The sequence below is a fragment of the Lepisosteus platostomus genome, chromosome 15, assembly GCF_059453375.1.
Source record: "Lepisosteus platostomus isolate fLepPlt1 chromosome 15, fLepPlt1.hap1, whole genome shotgun sequence".
Taxonomy (NCBI): domain Eukaryota; kingdom Metazoa; phylum Chordata; class Actinopteri; order Semionotiformes; family Lepisosteidae; genus Lepisosteus; species Lepisosteus platostomus.
Window position 1 is genome coordinate 12,511,651 of NC_142625.1, and position 16,647 is coordinate 12,528,297.

At 37.0% G+C, this 16,647-nt stretch overlaps 1 protein-coding gene across 1 annotated transcript in view; it reads right to left on the minus strand.

The window, feature by feature from the left end:
• Window positions 1-228: 228 nt before the first annotated feature.
• Window positions 229-16,647, minus strand: part of LOC148647999 (large neutral amino acids transporter small subunit 1-like) — a 38,659-nt gene continuing 22,240 nt past the window's right edge. The window contains exons 4-11 of the mRNA XM_088607733.1: window positions 16,480-16,585; window positions 15,903-15,947; window positions 14,448-14,571; window positions 13,569-13,672; window positions 12,636-12,732; window positions 3,879-4,028; window positions 3,230-3,404; window positions 229-2,584 (exon numbers count right to left, since the gene is read on the minus strand). Coding sequence (XP_088463859.1) covers window positions 2,517-2,584; window positions 3,230-3,404; window positions 3,879-4,028; window positions 12,636-12,732; window positions 13,569-13,672; window positions 14,448-14,571; window positions 15,903-15,947; window positions 16,480-16,585 — 869 coding nt within the window. The 3' untranslated portion in view covers window positions 229-2,516. The remainder of the gene's footprint in view (window positions 2,585-3,229; window positions 3,405-3,878; window positions 4,029-12,635; window positions 12,733-13,568; window positions 13,673-14,447; window positions 14,572-15,902; window positions 15,948-16,479; window positions 16,586-16,647) is intronic.

Here is a 16,647-nt window from a genome sequence, read left to right on the forward strand (position 1 = left end):
AAAAAATGTATGGCTATTCTGAATTTGAATGTGTGTCTGAATATATGTCTTTTTACAAATATAGGAAACTACAGACTGCATTTTCCTAATGCTTTCTAATGTGTCTTAAATGCTTTGGGGAGTTCGGGTGCATACACAAATATGCCTAACAAATCAGCCAGGATATTGTACTTGCTTTGTAAGAAACACAGATTTGAAGCTGATAATACAGACAGACAAGACAGTAACTTTTAGACCAGAAAGTTTTTAATGCCTGTCACACCCACAGACATCAAGTGGACAACTGCACAACTTTGTACTTTAGTCGATTTACAGAATGTACAACACAAGCCTTGGCTAAAATAAAAGTAAATAACATTTGCACTTACAAATAGACAAAATTGGTCATAATCTGAAATCAGTAAAGGCTCCCCAAAGAAACATTCCTATTTTAATAGTTCTGTAATAGTGGCTTTAAATCAAGGTCAGGACGTCTGTAACACTTATTAATATAATAACTGGTTAAACTTTATGACAGACACTAGTTGCCACAGGATTCATATTCACAAAAAAAAAATTAAATAATTTATATACAGTGCTTCTATTGCTTCTTTGCTCTTTTTAACAGCTTTTAAGAAACAGTGTGCTCTAAAGCTAATTTGTAGAGATGCTGCCATGGATATATTTTAGGGACTTAACCATAAAATAGTTACAAAATGTTGAAAATGTACTATCTTTTAGTAAAAAAATGACCAAAAAACTCTTACTTTTGAAAGTTTCAAAAATGGATTGTAAGAGCACTAATATAAATAATTGTATCCACTGTCTAGTTTACTGAAGGAGATGGTGATGGCTGGTAAATGCTAAATGCTAAATTTTATGTAATACTTTACATATGCTAAATGCTTCCCTCTCTAAGAGTAACATTCATTAACAGCTGCAGGACACAGCAGGGAGATACATTTTTGAGATTTGTATTTTTAGTAGGGACAAGGTAGGTTGGATCCATATTCAAAGACAGATTTTCTATTTCAGCTGAGTGGTGAAATTTTAAACAGATGTTGTGTCACAAAATACACAGTGTTACTAGAGTAAGGTTATCACACTTAGATAAAAGTGCAAGGAAATGTTTCATTTATTTTATCATTGCATATTGTTGTTTAAAATTTGTTCTGATTCCACACATCAAAATTGTATTGGCTATGTTTGCAATACCACTGTAAATCCAGCTGAAATCTGCTTCCTTATCCTTTTCCCTCTCTCCTTTTGCTGTTAACATATACATGCAAATGAAGGTTATTTGTTGCAAAGCTTGGTTAGAAATTTGTGGACCTGCTGTATATATTTGTAAATACTTCATCTATCATTGAAGTGAAACTACCATTGTGGGCAGCGTCATTACACAACAGATCAACCCCTGAGTGGAATTTAGCCAAAACAATGCTACTCTTTCAAATTGTAATGGGATCTTTAATGACCTACAGTAGCAGTTATGACTTCAGTTTGATCTTCCTCAGCAGATCTCACCTGAAGCACCATACCCCCTACAACACAATGTCCCTGGACACTGGACACTGACACTGAAATGCTGGTACAATGGGAAGAGCACCCTGGTCAACCAGCATCACTTACAGCAGTAACCTGGATTTTAGAGAACTGAACTGACAAGGACCAGCTTTCCTTAGCTTATGAGATCTGACAAGTTTAGGCTCAAAGGTAAAGTGGTATCCATGCTTTTGCACCAAATAGCTAATATAATACTGTACAATATTTTTATAATCCAGCCTTTTTAAAATGTAACACTCACTGCACTGTGCATATGAACAACCAATTGGCTTAAATATGTTTTTTTAGCAACACTGCAAGGTCAATACTTAGCTTCCTCCTGCAGAAATAGATCTGCAATCAAGTGTTAGAAAAAAACACTTTCTCTGATTGTGTGGCTAGCTGAAGAAAGCACTTTGAAGGGAGCTACTAATTTTGTTTTGAGTTGGATTCTAAAAGTTTCGCCAACCTCATTTTTGGAACTTTAATGATGAATTTACTATTGGGTGTTTTCAGTTTAACCATGGTTTTATCACAGTGAAGGAAACCACAGCAAATCTATGGTAAAACCACAGGGAAATTGTGAAAAATCAATGGAATTTTTACCAGCATTATATTGAAAAGGCTACATCTCTAAAAGAAGGTGCATAGCAATTTGCACTATGCACTATTGTTGCAGTTACAGAACAGAAACTGGGGGAATGTATTTGCAGTTCACTTGTTACATTTTGTACAGCAGCAGTGTTCAGCTATCATCCTTGATAGACATGGCACAGCCTGATGCTCAAATAAAATGTTTATGAACTGGACCCAGCTCTAATGAAGTATGTTAATTAACAAGATACTGGTTAAGACACTGAAAGGTGCCTCTGCAGTCAACAATGCTGAGATCTTGACACTCGAGGTCTACAGGCTTAAAAAACACTTTAAACATGAATGGAAACATACAGAACTCCAGACTCCAGCACCGACTCTCTCTCGCTTTAGAATTCTCAGTCAGCTTCTCTTTTCTCCTCAGGGACAGACATTAAAATCTTCTGGCAGAATAAGGTGAAAATTTCTGTGAGAAAAGAGAGGGAAATGACACCTCTATAGTAACCCATTCTCAGCACTTCTACTGAAATGTCAGTCAGTTTCTTCTATCTGCAAGATGATCACTGAATCCTGAATGCACATATCCAATTACCTTTTCATGTAGCATAGCAGACCCTTCACAAAATTCTGTCATCTGAAGGGATTTTGTCATTTTTATCTTTGTTAATTTGCAATGGTTTTAATCCATTCATTTATTCTAATATACTGTTTATCAGATCTAAAAGACAACAACTATGAGAGTCATGAAATGCACACTTATGCCCCTAACCAATACACCATAATTGGGGAAACATGTTCTATATTTATTGGACAATTATTCAATTTGAACAATGAGGTGCCTAAATCCCTTAGCTACAGAAGCTATGCTACTGGAAGTGAAACAGGACAGCAGATGAGTCACTCCCTGGAACTTCTAAATAGTGTTTAGACCTCCTGTGAAAAGGAGGTGGATTTGAGAAGTGCTTGGAGATTGTTTAAGAAATGGCAGATTAAATTTAAGGTGCAACTACATGAACAACACATTTGGTCTTTCAAAGAAACAAACCAAGGGAAGAGAACAGTGCAGCTGTATTTCCTGTCCACACGATATGTGAAGGTATCTAGGACTCACCTATGACCTTTTCTATGACGTGAGGCTTCTTCCACTTGTATCCCAGGAAATAAAAGGGAACACCAGTCAGAATGATGCCCATTCCAATCAGGCACTCGAAAGGAGCTGCCCAGAATGACACAGCAATCATGAAGACACAGCCCAGGACAAACACCAATGGTACCACTATGATGATCTGAAAACAGATGAAATCAAAAGAAGAAAATCTGTCACGTTCCTCAGACTGTGAAGCAAAATCCATACACATTTTTGTTTTTCTTCATAAGATGAGAAAAGCTCTGTTGATGAATTTTACCATTGCCTTCACATTCCAGTATGCTTTCATTTTAATAAAGAGTTTTGGATTATATTTTAAAGTCTTGGGTTGAATGGAAAAAACATTAAAATCTTTTAATATTGCATTACAAACTATATACAGTAGGTGGGCATAGCATAGCTTAAAAACTATGCTTTCATTCTTCATGTCAAATACAGTGAAATACTGAGTTTTTCATAATTCAATACATTTAGCAATGACAAAATTAAACTGTATTTGGAATTGAAGTGTTGACTGTGAAACATACAGCAAAATAAGGCTTAATTATTCTTAGATAAATCATGTGCCAACTTTTCCCATAGTTTGCCCACAGTGAGCAGTTAGAACACTCACCTTGACAGGCCTGTTCAGTTCAGGTTTCTTCCAGCGCAGCCAAACCATCCCAGCAATGGCCATACCCACACACAACCAGGTGAAGAAGCTGAAGAGGTTGATTACTGAGAAGATGTCATTTGAGCAGGCATACAACATGGACAAGAAACACTGTGTAGAGAAATATGGAAAAAAGGAAGATTACAATGACAATTCTCAGAACAGTTTTTATTTTTCTAAAATAAGTAATACATTAAAATACTTTAAGTTATAGAGACACTAAAATACTGCTGTATAAAGACAAGTGTTATTCTTAGAATACTAAGACAATTCTTACCACTTCCCTTCCCTCTTGCTCTTATCATTATCATTCACTTAAACTAGCCTATGTGTATCATCTCTTAAGGCGCACTACTGTTCATTTTTCCAACCGTACTTCTTCCATAGCACCTGCACTGTGTTAAACTGGACACCAACAGCACGGTGGAACTACAAATGTTGCACCTGCGCCTGGAGTAATAGAATGTCTTTTTATAATGACTTCCTGTTATCAAATAGACCTCCAATGTGTCACCAGCACCATACTGTCTATAGGCTCATGAATCGTATTGGATTCAGCAAGGCTCTGCAAATCATGCCCTGTCATCATCATTACTCTCACTACTCTGTCCTCTTTCACTCAGTCCTATATCCATAGCTCACACTCACACTTTCATATGAGTGCTTTATTCTCTACAGATTATGAACCTTCTTAGACCTCCCACCTGGGTTTCCATTTGTAATCAATTGTTTCAAAACCTCAGGGCCTTAGAATACATGTGTTTTGTAAGCCATACTTATTGATATTAGGGTGTTTGTGTACTAATTTCTTGCTAATAAGTAAGATGCATGCATTTCCCACTTGTAACATGCCTGAGTAATGGGGCATCTGCATTCCTTGTGTCACCACAATTGCTAAGAGTTGCACAGACATGGCAATAAAACCATTAGGTGATGAACAAAGCAGACCTGGTGATTCTCAATTCAAGAGAAGAGATTCCCCAGCACCAGAGAAAAGGTCATATTCTGGAGTCACTACTTAGCATGGAATGCAAGGACGAACTTTTGTAAAGCTTCAGTTTCAAGAAACTGTGCAACCATATCTTAAAATCATCCAAATATATACAGTATCCTATATACCACGAACACCATATTTGACCACCCTGTTGATATTAAATGAAGATAGTAGTTCAGGTGGGTAGCTGCGTCAGCATGCGTAGGCAGCAAATGAACAAGTAATAGGTTTATTCCATGCTGAAAAAAAGAAGAAAGAGAACACAACGTTTCGGCCATGGAGCCTTCTTCAGGTGTGAGAGAGACAGGGCAGTAGGCAAAGGTAAAGTAGCGGGAGAACAAAGGTTGGGAGGGAGTAGGAGTGAGAGGTGGGAGCAGGGGACAGAAAGAGAGGCCAATCAAGAGGTGTGAAGTCAGAATGGGTGCAGAGAGGTGTGAAATGAAACTTCCAATGAATGGAGAAAATTTAAAAGAACAGTAGTCTGTCGTTAAGAGAAGGGAGAATGTGTGATCCTAGCTGCAGAATAATTTTGGTTTCGGTGGTCTTTCTGATGTATGAGTTCGGAAAACCATCTTTGAGAACACAGATGGAGAGATTAGAGTGGTCGTGGCCGTCAGAGGTGAAATGAGAAACAATGGGCTTGGAGAGATCTTTAATCTTCACAGCCCTGATGTGTTCTCTGAAGCGGTCTCCGAGTCTCCTTCCTGTTTCTCTAATGTAGATGGCTGGGCATTTACTGCAAGAGATACAGTAAATAAGGTTGCTGGAGGTACAAGATGCTGTCTGGGTGATCCGGAATTGTCCTGAGGGGCCTTGAATGAGTGGGGTGGTGGATGTGTACTTGCAGGTGATACAGCGAGCTCTGTTGCAGGGGAAAGTGCCTTGTGTGGATGGTTGTTGAGGGCGGTCAAGGGAGCTGTGAACAAGGAGGTTACGCAGATTACGCAGGTTACGCAGATCTTAAATGAACATGTCCTATGGTTATACTCAAAATAAACATAACAAACTGCATTAAACCTCAAGATGGTCAAAAGCCCATATATATCACTTTTTGGTCTTAATTGCAAGTTATAACAAAACACATGAAATGGGCAGAATTATGACTGCAACAAGCATTATTGAAAATGTTGATAATAAAACAGGTTATTCTGATCCTTTCACATCGATTGAGGGTCCAGGTGGAAACTTGGAAAACTGAGTCACCCCTCTAGTGGGGAAATGTGGTACAACCTCCTCTCATTCCTTGTAAAGAAAATCCAAATTTTAATTCTGAATTTTGACTCAATAAATCCTTCATCCTTCATTCCTTATTGGTAAAAGACTACAGTACTGAAAAACTGGATTTGATGCCACATCACATACTACATTCTTTTACAAAAGGGTAAACTCAAATTTATTTAAAATTGAATCCATCTAAAATACAATTTGAAGGCATCACTTCACAAATTAGTGAGCTGTGCTTTTTGGATATCAAGTAAATAGGCCCAAAATGAGAAGTTCTCATATATGACAAGAATATTAAACCTGTGTGTATTACTTAGAAAGAAGTTATGAGTTTTCCCAAATTCTGAACATTTTATCCTGTCTCTCTAGATAGAGGCAATACTCCTGCAGGAGAGATACAGAAATACAGAGATACATAGATTTGAATTGGCCAACCAGAACCCTGGCAGAGGGTTTGTTTGAGGCTAATTCAAGGCTAATAAATAGGGAAAGCCAAAAACCACAATTTGGAAGTTAGGTCCAGGAAGTTACACCTGGGAGGACAAGAGGATTGGAAGTTTGAAAGATTACATCAAGTTAAGCCTAAGAGGACTGGACGTCAAAACCCAAGGAAGACAGACAAAGGAGAAGAAGTAGCAAAGAGCTCAACTGGACATGGGAAGCAAAGTCCGATACACTACTCCAACCTCTCTAGCCAGCAGCCCATCTACTTGCAGTCCACTGCTCCTGAGCAGAGTCACAGCACTCCTTGGCCAGCAAATCCCCACGGATCAGGTGATGCCTGCTTCCCCGCTACCCATGACATGAACAATAGAGACACACCAAGCTTTCTAGACTGCATACTTCCTAAAGAAATAGTTTGCATTTATGTACTTGGGTTCAATCTTTGCTAATGATAGAGTGAGATAAAATGTTTATCTTGAAAGAATTTAATGTAACATGATGACTTTTGCTTCGAATTAGAATTCAAGTTTATTAGCACTGTTCTATGCCTTTGCAACTTGCACTTTTTCTAATATTTCTAATATTTCCGACCATTTCTTTATCTCTTTCCATAAGCCTTTTATTTGTACTATTTCATCCTAATAAACTTGTCTATTTTAATAAAACAAATCAGTCTGTTTTTAATTCATGCAAATCAACCTCACTTCTATCTTGAATTCAGGTTGTTAAGAATTGTGTTAATTATCACATTTGCTCTACTGTGTTTCAGCGAACATGGTCATGTTCTCTTGTTGTTTCAGTAACTTCTAGGACACATGGTATGGGTCTTGACTTCGAAAGTGCTTATAACAGGGTCTAAAGTTTAGTCACATCTGCTATTCCCCCATATACATACAGAATATAGTTTCAGGCAACCCTCCTAAACCATCTGATCTACAATTTCTAACGCTGGTTTTTCCATTTTTCAGAAATCACAGTATTGCTTCCTCTGCATACTGAAACACTTTTTCAAATCATTATTCTCCAGAGCATTGCAGCCTCCCCTTTCATTCATTCAGTGAGTATCTGCAATCTTTTCAAAAACTCCCTCTTCTTGCTACTGATTGCACTAATCTCAGACAGACAGCCATCACATGTGAACCACTAATTATAAAAAAATCCATCAGTAAGTGACTTGCTGCTGTGTCTTACACCACCTTGACAAAACACTGACAAAGCAGACTTCAGCACCAGCTGTTGCTGGATATTTCCTGGTGCAGCTTCACTGCAGCATCACAATTGTAGCTTTTCATTTCCTTGTTATTTTGAACTTTACAAATTCACAAATTCACTATAAGCATGTTTACCATTTCAATTAATAATTTTGTCTCAGTATTAAGTGGTCCTCATTCCTTCCCCTTTCTCAAAACCTTCCTAAGAGCAAAATGTTAACAACAGTTTACAACCTCTTTGAAATGTTACTAAGTATTCTTACTACCTTCTATACCCCTTGTACATCCAATCTGCTAACCATATCCTCATTCATAGTCTTAGATTCCTTAACTTAAGAGTTCTGCTTCAACATTATGGGATCTGTTTTGCCTCTTTTTGGGGTCCTGAAAGCCTCCTCATTATGGGTAGGTGATGATGTCTATAATGAATATTGTTGTTCTCCTCAACCAGGTGAGTATTGCCAAAAATGATTACTAATCTGAACCTCCCTTCTTCCCTTTTTTAACTATGTCTGAATTATTAAAATAGAGTTTGAAATAAATGTCCTGTATGAAGTCAAACTTTATTATCACCCACTTCTGCCTACCTGCATATAAACATGCTGTTTTAAATTTACTTATTTGCATGTTTCGTAACCCTCCCTCCACTCCATCTTCACCCTTACAGAAGCTCTTTCGTTAAAGGGAGGGCTTCAATAACCTTGTTTTATGCACAAATAGGCATTCTCCTCAGCCAGGCACTTTATGCCAGTAAAATTCACTAATTCAAATCATGCATCTTTTTTGTCTTATGGTGTTATTTAACACCATACTGTATGTAGAGAGGACTTAAAAATACTTGTTGGCTGCCCACAACTTTTTCCTAGGAACCATCCCTCTACCCCAACTTCACCATTGAAAAAACTCCCTGGTTCATTCCTCTTAAATAAGGGGGGTTGTGACAACTCCAACCTTTAACCGAGATAATCTTTTACTAAATTAATTACTTAAGTATTAAGTACACTGTTTCTGTTTGGTGGCCTGATTCATTATGATTAGAATATGATCAAACTACAGAAAATGAAGTTTTTTTTCCAAACTACTTAATGGAGTTTATAACAGTAGTATAGGTGGGAGGTTAGATCCTAATCTTGCACTAATCTCAGAGTGTCCTAATCCTAACACTTCTGCTCGCTTTCATATGTAAATCTTGCACCCAGGAAAAAGACAAGGCTATAGAACCCCTGTCTTCAATGAAAGATATGTAAAGGAGCTGTTTTGCTTCGCTTATCTCTCTGGCATCCTCCCATACTGTATACAGTACACCCTTGCAGCAAACTCCCTCGTTCAATCCTCACAATAGTAAGGGGGTTTGGGCATCTTATTATTTTATACAGGCTGCCATTCCTTCAGGTGAGCGAGCCACACCAAATACTTAATACATATTTTATCTATCACATCCATTGGGATCTAAACGAACTTCTGAAACAAGAAATGAACACAAGAAAACAGGGATGTCATTTTACACTTGAACTAAAGGAGCTGTGTATAAGAACCTGTGTTCAGCAATAGACTTCTCTGTTCATGCTTGTTTATTGAAAATGGAGGTGGTCATTTGTGATATTCCTGTGTCTAGTATCACAGAGTTTCACACTTCTGCCATATACAATTACTTTGCTGTTTGCAATACTCAAGACATCGTTACTGTAAGTGTCATATGGCATTGTCATCAGGGCTCTGGAAGGTTGTGTTCAGGTCCCAGGTGAGGCTCTGTTGTTTTACCTGTGAGCCAAGTACAGTCCTCCTATTGTTCCAGTAAAATGTCCAAGTGTTTAAATGGGTAAATGTTGATTTGGTTAACTGTATTAGCCATCTAAATTAATAATAATGGTGTTTTTTATGTTTGTAAATAAAAGGTGTTGTGGTAGGAGAAGAAGAACATATGTACATAGATGATATCATTCTGTATCTGGCAGAAAATCCATCAGTTCCAGTAGTAATGGAAGATAGAATATGGAAAAATATCTGAATATAATATATAGGAAAAACAGTGGGTCAAATCGTACCTCAAGATATTAAATCCAAATTTAGGTTTAGATGGGACCACAAACCTTAATACCTTTTTCCTAAGTATTAAGGTTTTAGTGTTATAATTCCCAAAAAATTATCAGACTTCAATACTTCAATAAATATAATTTTAAGGTACTGGAAAATAAACTTATATAGAAAGAGAATTTATATAGATGGAATTTGTTACCCATAACAATCACGGGAAGAGCTGAAGCCATAAAAATGAATGTTCTTTCAAGATTTGTGTTCCCTTTTCAAACATTACCAATGATTATACCTCCAAATGTTTTTAAACAATGGGATAAATTTATGAGTAGATTTATTTTATATGGAATCGGAGGAAACCAAGGGTTAGGCTTAAGATAATTAAGCAATCTAAAGAAATGGGTGGATTGGCATTATCAAAAGCAAAAATAAAACCCAATTTGACATGGATGGATAAGGACTGGAGAGAGATGAATGAATAAAGAGAGAGACAGAAATTCAGTAGATAGAACGATCAATTACTGCAGTCCCCTTTTGTCAAAATTAGATAATTATTCAAAACGTTTGGGAAATATATGTATTCAAAATACAGTACTATACAAGCATGGATTTCTGTTTGTAAAAATATACACATACTTAAATTAAAAGTGATCCAAATCTTAAACCAAATACATTAATTGACACTTTTATGTTATGAGCACATAGAGGACTGATTAGATATCATCAAATAATCACAGATAAAGTAATAGACTCATTTGAGAATTTATCTAAAATATTTAATTCCCCTAGTTCTCAGTTATTTTAACTATTTGCAAATTATAAGTTATATTACAAATATTCAGGGAATCAATAAAACATTTGATGAAATACATCCTTATTTTCTAGCAAAATGTATGATGAATCTAATGTTAAGAATGTGTTTGGTAGTTTATTGGTAGATGAATTAAAAGTAGGAGAATTTAAAGTTATATTCAATAGGAAAATGAGCTAAAAATGAGCTACAAGCAGAATTTATTTCTAATGCTTGGAATGATACTTTTCAGAATAATTTTAAGACAACTAATTATTGGTTTTGGAAGAAATATGCATGGAAAATTCAGATGAGATTTTTTAAAGACCCTAAATAGAACAAACACAACTGCTTGTTGGTGAAATAATGGGGAGACTAAAGACATCACAGCCATGTTTTACTCCATGGGTGTTGCTTTCTGAAATAGATAAATAACTTCTTTAAAATAGTAAGAATAACCCCTTTAAAACAAATAACAATGACAAATAACAAACCACAAGCAGTAAAGGACAATTACAGAAGTTTATCAAATTGAATGAATAACATAGAATAAGGGATCAGAATAAAGTTTTTGAAGATAGATAGGAGAAAATGTGAAGGCTTAATATATTCTGAAGTGGTATTTTATAAATAATTAAAGATAAAGGTAATAATTGTTCAATTGAATTACTACTTTATGAGTGTAAATTAAGTTTTACAACTAAAATATTTCTATAAATATAAATGTCACTCTAAGAAATAATATATAAATAAATATATTAATATATATATATACTTTTTCAGATGTATTGATTATGCATTATTATAATTAATCATTCCTTATACTTATACATAGTATATATATAGCGTTTTCTGGACACTCCACTCAACACTTTTACATGTAATTTGTATTCCCCTCCACCACCAATGTGCAGCCCCACCTGGATGATGCGACATGAGCCAAAGTGCGTCAGAACGCTCACCACACACCAGCTCTCAGTGGGAAGGAGAACAAAGTGATGAAGCCAGTTCAGAGATGGGGATTATTAGGAGGCCATGATTGGTAAGGGCCAATGGGAAATGTGGCCAGGACACCTGTCACAATTTTAAGCCCTTCCTCTTAAGGACGCTCTGGCTCTTCTTTGTTTGTCTTTGATTTTTTGCACCTGGGCTCAGCTTTGGAGGATGGACGCCCAGAAACCTGCCTACAAGCGAGTCCAGGAAAGCCTCGATGGCATAGGCTTCGCAATGGCGTCCTGACCATCTGGGTCCAGAGCTTGGAGCGCCTGGCCCTGTTACCCATTTTTAATCCCCCGACCCTTCGCTGGATCCCGCTCCAGCTTTTAACTTCTGTCATGTCTGTCTTGGTTTGGATTACCCGGTTCTGGACTTTTGCATTCTCTTGATTTTCCTACGGACTCGTTATGGACTTGTTTGCCTTGGACCATGCCCCCCCGAGCACCAGCACACTGTCGACACGCCCCCCTGTTCTTCTTCAAGCCCCGATCCTAGTCTTTTTTCCCTGTGTTTGTCTCACTCCCCTCCAGATTCTGCCATCTATATAGGGTCTTGAAAGATGCTTTGTGACAACACCAGGGTAACACCCTACTCCCTGGGATCACCATAGAAAGTCAGGACCTTGGTTTTATTTTTTATCCGAAGGACGGCACCTTTTTTACAGTAAAGTGTCCCTGTCACTATAGTGGGGTATTAGGACCCACACAGACTGCAGGGTGAGCCCCACCTGCTGGCCCCATTAACACCTCTTCCAGCAGCAACCTTAGCTTTGAGGTCTCCCATCCAGGCACTGACCAGGCTCACACTTGGTGAACTTCAATGGGTTGCCAGCTGTGAGTTACAGGGTGATATGGCTGCTGGCCAATATATTTGTAAACCCTTCTTGTTTTGGAGGGTGTGAAAGGGGATTTTTCTTTTTCTTGTGTGTGTATACTGTATTTTATATGTTTTAACTCTATCATTTATTATTTTAATTGTAAAATATTGGATTGTAACAAAAATGATTGAGTAACAGTGTGACTCACAGTTACGATGAGAGAAGGAACAGGTGTAAAGAGATCTGTGTGAACCAGCCCGAGGGCGGCGGGAAGGTGGCCTTCTCGAGCACCTGCATAGAACAGCCTACAACAAACACAAAGACACATCATAATGTGTGCAGGAATTCCCTTTACACCACACTGCACTGAATGACTATCAAAAGAGTAGTAATTAGTAAAATCGAATCAAACTAGTAACTGTCCATTCATTTTCAGAATTCTGTTTAGGAAGGGTCCTGGCTACTCAGAGCATTAGGCAGAACTACTCTCTGAACGGGACACCAATCTATTGCAGAACATGGGACATGCAGGACAATCTAGAGATATAATTAATCTCAGGGGGTGGGAGGAAACCAGACAACCTGGAGAAAACCCTATAAAAAGTCCCTACGGAAAACACAAAATTAATAAACTATTTCAGATACTGGGTTAGGGAATGCCAAAGATAAATTGCCATATTTTTAATAATAAAAATAATAATAATAATTTCTTACACTTACATAATACTTTTCTGGACATTCCACTCAAAGCGCTTTACAGTAATGGAGAGTTCCCTCCACCACCACCAGTGTGTAGCCCTAGTGTGTGCTTAGGTTCAGTGGGTTGCCACTTGTGATTTGCAGGGTTATATGGCTGCTGAATTTTGTGTTCAACAGAATGTAGTGGTGTAGTGGTCAACAGAGAACAAAGTGTTTCGATATTTTAGGTTTTTATAGGGCAGAAATATCATGATAAAACAGAGAACACTTTTCATGTGAATCACTCATTTATCCAACAGGTTTCATTAGTAAATATCTGCTGACTGTTCTTGAGCAGCTGAAATTTCCAGCTGAAAGTCTGGCCATATTTTAACAATATATACTGAAACCAGGTCCAGTAATGTGGAAGTGTTTGTAGTGTGAGGCTGCTGGAAATTCTCACCTGGCCGAGGTAAAGAGGCTGCCATTGACCGCCCCAAAACACGACAAGCCCACAAAGACTGGAATGAGCCAAGACACCACCCCCAAATGATATTCACCAAAAATCTGCAAAAGAAACATTAGCTATATACATTGACAGAGAAACTGAGAAACATGGACAAACATAAGTCTAGTAATTTTTTTAAGTCAAGGTTTTCTTTGATGTTGTTTGTTATTTACCGTTAAATCAGTTTTTCTGACAACACATAATTCTTAAAATCAACAGGTTAAGGTCCTTGTTTAACCCATTTTTTTGCACATTTAGAATAATTTTTGATGGAACTGTCCAAAGCTGGAACATTTCCACCAATTCCATTTTGGAAAAAAAAAGGTGATACCTGCCAGACAAAGCCACTCAGCAGAGGGAACTTTAAGTGTTAAGTGGCCTATTTAAACAACTGAATTGCACAAACTGTGTACCTTGGAACAACGTTTTGAACTGGGTATGCATACAAATAGGATCATGTTTCCTTGGACAATGACAGATATGCATTAGCTCAGCATGAATATCAGTTAGTTGCCCTCGATAGTTTACATTCATCCTCTGGAGTGGTTGTCTGTTAGCCTTCTGAAGTACACAGTTGTTGTCCACAGGAATATGTGTTTCAATATACCACATGTCATTGCTCCATAGTGCATAGTTCTCAAAATACTCAGAACAGTATCAGAATACATACTGTACAGAATAGGTCAATTCACCACACAAGCACCCCACACTCCTTTGCATCTTAAAGTGTGAAGATTTCATTTTATTCTTTTTCCTGAATCATCCATGATTTGCTCCCTGTACCCAGTCAAAATCAATTACCTTTAGAATATTGCTGTATGTAAAAAGCCTTACCACAGCCACTGCCTCAGTCTCTACCATCTCATAGGGGGATATGGTGGTGAAATATGCCAAGTTGGTCAGGACATACACAATAGTCACAATTGGCATTGATATTATAATGGCCAGCGGCAGATTCCTAGAAGGCAGATGTAAAGATTAATGCAACTCTTTTTTTTAATTATTGCAGAATTTCCTTCAAAACACATTGATGAAGTTACTGGTATCAATTAAATCAGATCTTTCTAATTGTCAGTTTTACAGTATTAAAAGGGTAACAGAGTAATAGCTATATGCCTTTCTTAACATTTTTACATGCAAATATCAAGCAAAAAGTGTAAATGAACAAAAGGAGAAAAAATCTGTGCTCCTTCTTACACCTTCAGCTAAATATTTTTTAGGTAAACCTTCTAAACGTTTTTGCACATGAAGTACTGTATATATAAGAATACATTAATATACTGTGTAATATATTATGGAAGAAAAATGTTTTTTTAGGTCAGGGTATAGATGATAGTATGCATTGTAGGAATAGCTGTATAAATCTGTGGGTCTGAGCTGCTATTTATGGCTGCTATTTATAGCTCAGAGAGAAACCCTTTGATCTATATGTATGTAGTTCTTTTGCAAAAACCTATTTGTTTCCCATTATTAAAAAAACTCCCTATGGTGCAGTCAGTCTGATTAATTATTGGCACTGCATCCTTCTTTTCACTGGTTTCTGAACAGCATCTATACTGTAGAACCCATGATTCCATCAAGATCTGACATACTGCCGAAACTGGGGTCTAGAGAACAAGCCTTTGGGAGCTCTGCTAGATAATACAATTACTTTTGTCCAGTATGCCTTGTACTGCAAGTATTAACTGTATATCAATGTGTGCCTCTCCAAATTACTGAGTCACCTCAGACTAAGGTAATGGGATGCACCACCAGTTTCTGAATGCAGAAAGGAGCTCTACCAACTTACAATGTGTAAATTATTTTGACTTAGGAACTCAAATGTAATGCAAAACTACTATCCCAAAGGAATTATATATTTAAATTGTATATGTGGTTTTCAGATCCAGCAACTCTTTGTTGAGACATAAAACACTTGCAGATTGCAAGTGGAATCTCATCTCAGTCTCTTAAAATATGTAAATATATTTCCCTCCGTGTTTATGCATCTACCTCTATGCACAAAGATTAAAAGGTTAAAATTGCAAAAATGTCTCCAACTCTTCAAGAAAACTCAATTCCACAGTGAAAGCAACAAGGCATTGCTATATGTGTGAAGTGAACTGTACATCTTTTTGAAATATAAAGTGAATTTACAAGTGGCATGACTTTGTTTTAAAAGCTCCATAGGATATAAAGCACTGTCATTTTTTTCAGAACGATAACTTAGAAAGGGAAGAGTACAGACTTAATACAAAAACATTCTTTGCTGAATGTATGGTGTCTTCAAACACAATGAAATTCTTTTACCTTTCAGGGTTGACCATTTCCTCGGTTACATAATTTAAATAATTCCTAAAAGCAAGTGAGAAAGATATAAAGCATTAATTAACTTTGTGTAGGTACAATACAGTATAATGAAAAATGTAATAACTTCTATAAAAAATATTTTTTTGACTGAATATAGTTAATTTTGCTTCTGGTAAATGAGAATTGTTTTACAATTGTGTTACCAGTGCTTAGTTTAATGAAGTCAATCATCAAAATCCTCAAAGATGGAGTCGGAGTCACGTGCAGGTTCATATTGAACCGTGTAACTAATTCATAGAAGCTGAGGAGAAAACCATTTTACAGATTTTTCATCTTTTGCTGACTCTTAATACAACACAAGACAAAAAAATCCCAAAATGAAATGGAAAAACATGGAGAAAGTTTTCCTGCTTCCCAGCTTTCATTTTTTTCTCTTATATGCCCCTAAAGAACCCAAAAGCAATGGTAATGGTAATTTACCAGAATAATTTAAATAACCTGAATACTCATACCGTATCTTACAATGAAGGTGATGAGGCTGAGTCACCTCACTTCATGTTTAAATCAAGTAGCTTACCAGCCTCCAAATGCAAAGAGCCCACTGTACAGGGCCAAGACAATGTTGTCCACTCCGGTCTTGCTGCCTTCGAACACCTGGTCCTTCTTCAAGTACTGGACATCCCCTGTTTGGACAAGGAGCAACAATGAACTACTGACATGACTGCTGCTGAAGAATGTTTCAGGG